We start from the raw sequence: 669 nt of genomic DNA on the forward strand, positions 1-669 counted from the left end.
TCCCTTTACACTTAAGTTCGAATTCTCCTTCTATAATTTAGATTAATTTAGAGTACTTTAAACTATTACTTATATGTTTATATATATTAAAAAAATATCATTTGATTCAATTTTTGTACATAAAATAAAATTATGGACTCATAGCAGCCCTTGGTACATTAAAAAAAAGATTAAACAAAAAAACAGCAGCCCACTAATAGATGTTCCACTATAAATAGCACAATACAACACCTCTTCAACTCATAGCAGCTCTTGATACATTCAATTAAGAGCACATTGATCATTTCCTCGCACTTAGGAATAAAATGTCTGCTCAAGTTTTAGCTCCATCCCAAGCTCAAAGCCCAAATGCGATTCCTGATCATTTTAAGCGACGTTCAGCTAATTTCTCTCCCAGTACTTAGGGCGATTATTTTCTGTCATATGCTTCTGTGGTAGGAAATTAATTAATCCTAACAATTATTTATGGGCTAATAATACTCATCATGTGCTATAGCTGCGTCGTATATCTTGAATATTTTATTATTATAAATTAATTTTGATAACTTCCATGCACCATGAATGAAGGTCATACTTTCCTTAATATCCTTTTCAATTTGTTCGTGTAGGAAACAGATATCAAAGCAGAGCAAGATGTCCAAGAACTGAGGGAAAAGTGAAGGGGATGAT

At 32.1% G+C, this 669-nt stretch overlaps 1 protein-coding gene across 1 annotated transcript in view; it reads left to right on the plus strand.

The window, feature by feature from the left end:
• Positions 1-305: 305 nt before the first annotated feature.
• LOC109946381 ((-)-germacrene D synthase-like) overlaps positions 306-669 on the plus strand; it is a 5880-nt gene continuing 5516 nt past the window's right edge. The window contains exon 1 of the mRNA XM_020553923.1: positions 306-396. Within this exon, the coding sequence (XP_020409512.1) occupies positions 306-396 (91 nt within the window). The remainder of the gene's footprint in view (positions 397-669) is intronic.

The sequence above is a fragment of the Prunus persica genome, unplaced genomic scaffold, assembly GCF_000346465.2.
Source record: "Prunus persica cultivar Lovell unplaced genomic scaffold, Prunus_persica_NCBIv2 scaffold_24, whole genome shotgun sequence".
NCBI classification, from domain to species: domain Eukaryota; kingdom Viridiplantae; phylum Streptophyta; class Magnoliopsida; order Rosales; family Rosaceae; genus Prunus; species Prunus persica.